At 57.9% G+C, this 1,661-nt stretch overlaps 1 protein-coding gene across 1 annotated transcript in view; it reads right to left on the reverse strand.

The window, feature by feature from the left end:
• Positions 1-671: 671 nt before the first annotated feature.
• RNF41 (ring finger protein 41, E3 ubiquitin protein ligase) overlaps positions 672-1,661 on the reverse strand; it is a 22,285-nt gene continuing 21,295 nt past the window's right edge. The window contains exon 6 of the mRNA XM_014962097.1: positions 672-1,037. Coding sequence (XP_014817583.1) covers positions 686-1,037 — 352 coding nt within the window. The 3' untranslated portion in view covers positions 672-685. The remainder of the gene's footprint in view (positions 1,038-1,661) is intronic.

Consider the following 1,661-nt stretch of genomic DNA (forward strand, 5'->3'; position numbering starts at 1 on the left):
GACAAGGACCCCTTCAAAAACCATGTTGGTGACCAGGGAACCCTTTCAAAAACCGTGTTGGGGACCAGTGAACCTCTTACAAGACCATGTTGGGGATGGGAACCCCTTCAAAAACCGTGTTGAGGACAGGGACCCCTTCAAAAACCATGTTGGGGACCAGGGAACCCCTTCAAAAACCAGGGAACCCCTTACAAGACCATGTTGGGGACCAGGGAACCCCTTCAAAAACCGTGTTGGGGATGGAGACCCCTTCAAAAACCATGTTGGGGACCAGGGAACCTCTTAGAAGACCGTGTTGGGGATGGGAACCCCTTCAAAAACTGTGTTGGGGTTGGAGATCCCTTCAAAAACTGTGTTGGGGACAGGGACCCCTTCAAAAACCAGGGAACCCCTTACAAGACCATGTTGGGGATGGAGACCCCTTCAAAAACCATGTTGGGGACCAGGGAACCCCTTTGAAAACCATGTTGGGGATGGAGATCCCTCCAAAAACTGTGTTGGGGACCAGGAACCTCTTCCAAGCCCACGTTGGTGACCAGGAACCCCCAGCACTTTTGAGAGGTTCCACCTCCGCACCTTCCCGCCTCCCCCCTATGTGCTTAATTGAAATCACACGTTCAAAGCTGGGCAAGTGCCGAAGCCTCCCCCCCCCCCCCAAAAAAAAACCCCACAACCCCCATGTCCTTTAGATTTCCTCCACTCCGTGTGCGAAGATCATGACCAGTCCTGGCTCCAGCACCATGTCCTCCCCCATGTGCTGGTTCTCACAGGCCATGACCACCACGGCCTGCTTCCCGGGGATGCGTTTGGCCACATAGTTCTCGTAGTACCGGCGGTTCATCTGCCGCGTCTCCAAGGTGGCCAAACCCTGGGGCCAGTTCCTCTCGTGGGCGTTCTCGATCAGCTCGTTGATGATGGAGGTGGGACAACCGCTCTCCACCAAGGAGCGTTTGATGACGGCCTGAAGCACCGCGTCCGGCGTGGAGATCATCCCGCCCCACCGCGTCACCCGCGCCGGCTGCAGGGAGTTCACCCACCTGGGGGATGGACCAGAGCAAAGAGCTCAACGGTGGGGACTTGGGGGGTGGGCTCCTCCCCCCTGCCCCCCGAAATGGGTGGAGGGGTCCCAGGAGGGAGGTTGGATGGAGGACACCTCTCCTTCCCCACCTCCCCAACCCCTACTGTCACCCCTCGACAGGTCCTGATGGTGGCATCAGCCCCCCAACTCCTTGTCACCCCCAAGTAGGACCTCATTGTGGTATCAGCCCCCCAACTTCTTGACACCCCTCAACAGGACCCAGCTGTAGCATCAGCCCCCCAACTCCTTTGTCACCCCTCAATAGGTCCTGACTGTGGCATCAGCCCCCCAACTCCTTGTCACCCCCAAGTAGGACCCCATTGTGGCATCAGCCCCTCAACTCCTTGACACCCCTCAACAGGTCCCAACGGTGGCATCAGCCCCCCAACTCCTTGACACCCCTCAATAGGTCCTGACTGTGGCATCAGCCCCCCAACTCCTTTGTGGCATCAGCCCCCCAACTCCTCGTCACCCCTCGACAGGACCCAGCTGTGGCATCAGCCCCTCAACTCCTTGTCACCCCCAAGTAGGACCTCATTGTGGCATCAGTTAAATCCTTGTCACCCCCAAGTAGGACCCCATT

Source organism: Calidris pugnax, unplaced genomic scaffold, assembly GCF_001431845.1.
Source record: "Calidris pugnax isolate Ruff unplaced genomic scaffold, ASM143184v1 scaffold1052, whole genome shotgun sequence".
Lineage (NCBI taxonomy): Eukaryota > Metazoa > Chordata > Aves > Charadriiformes > Scolopacidae > Calidris > Calidris pugnax.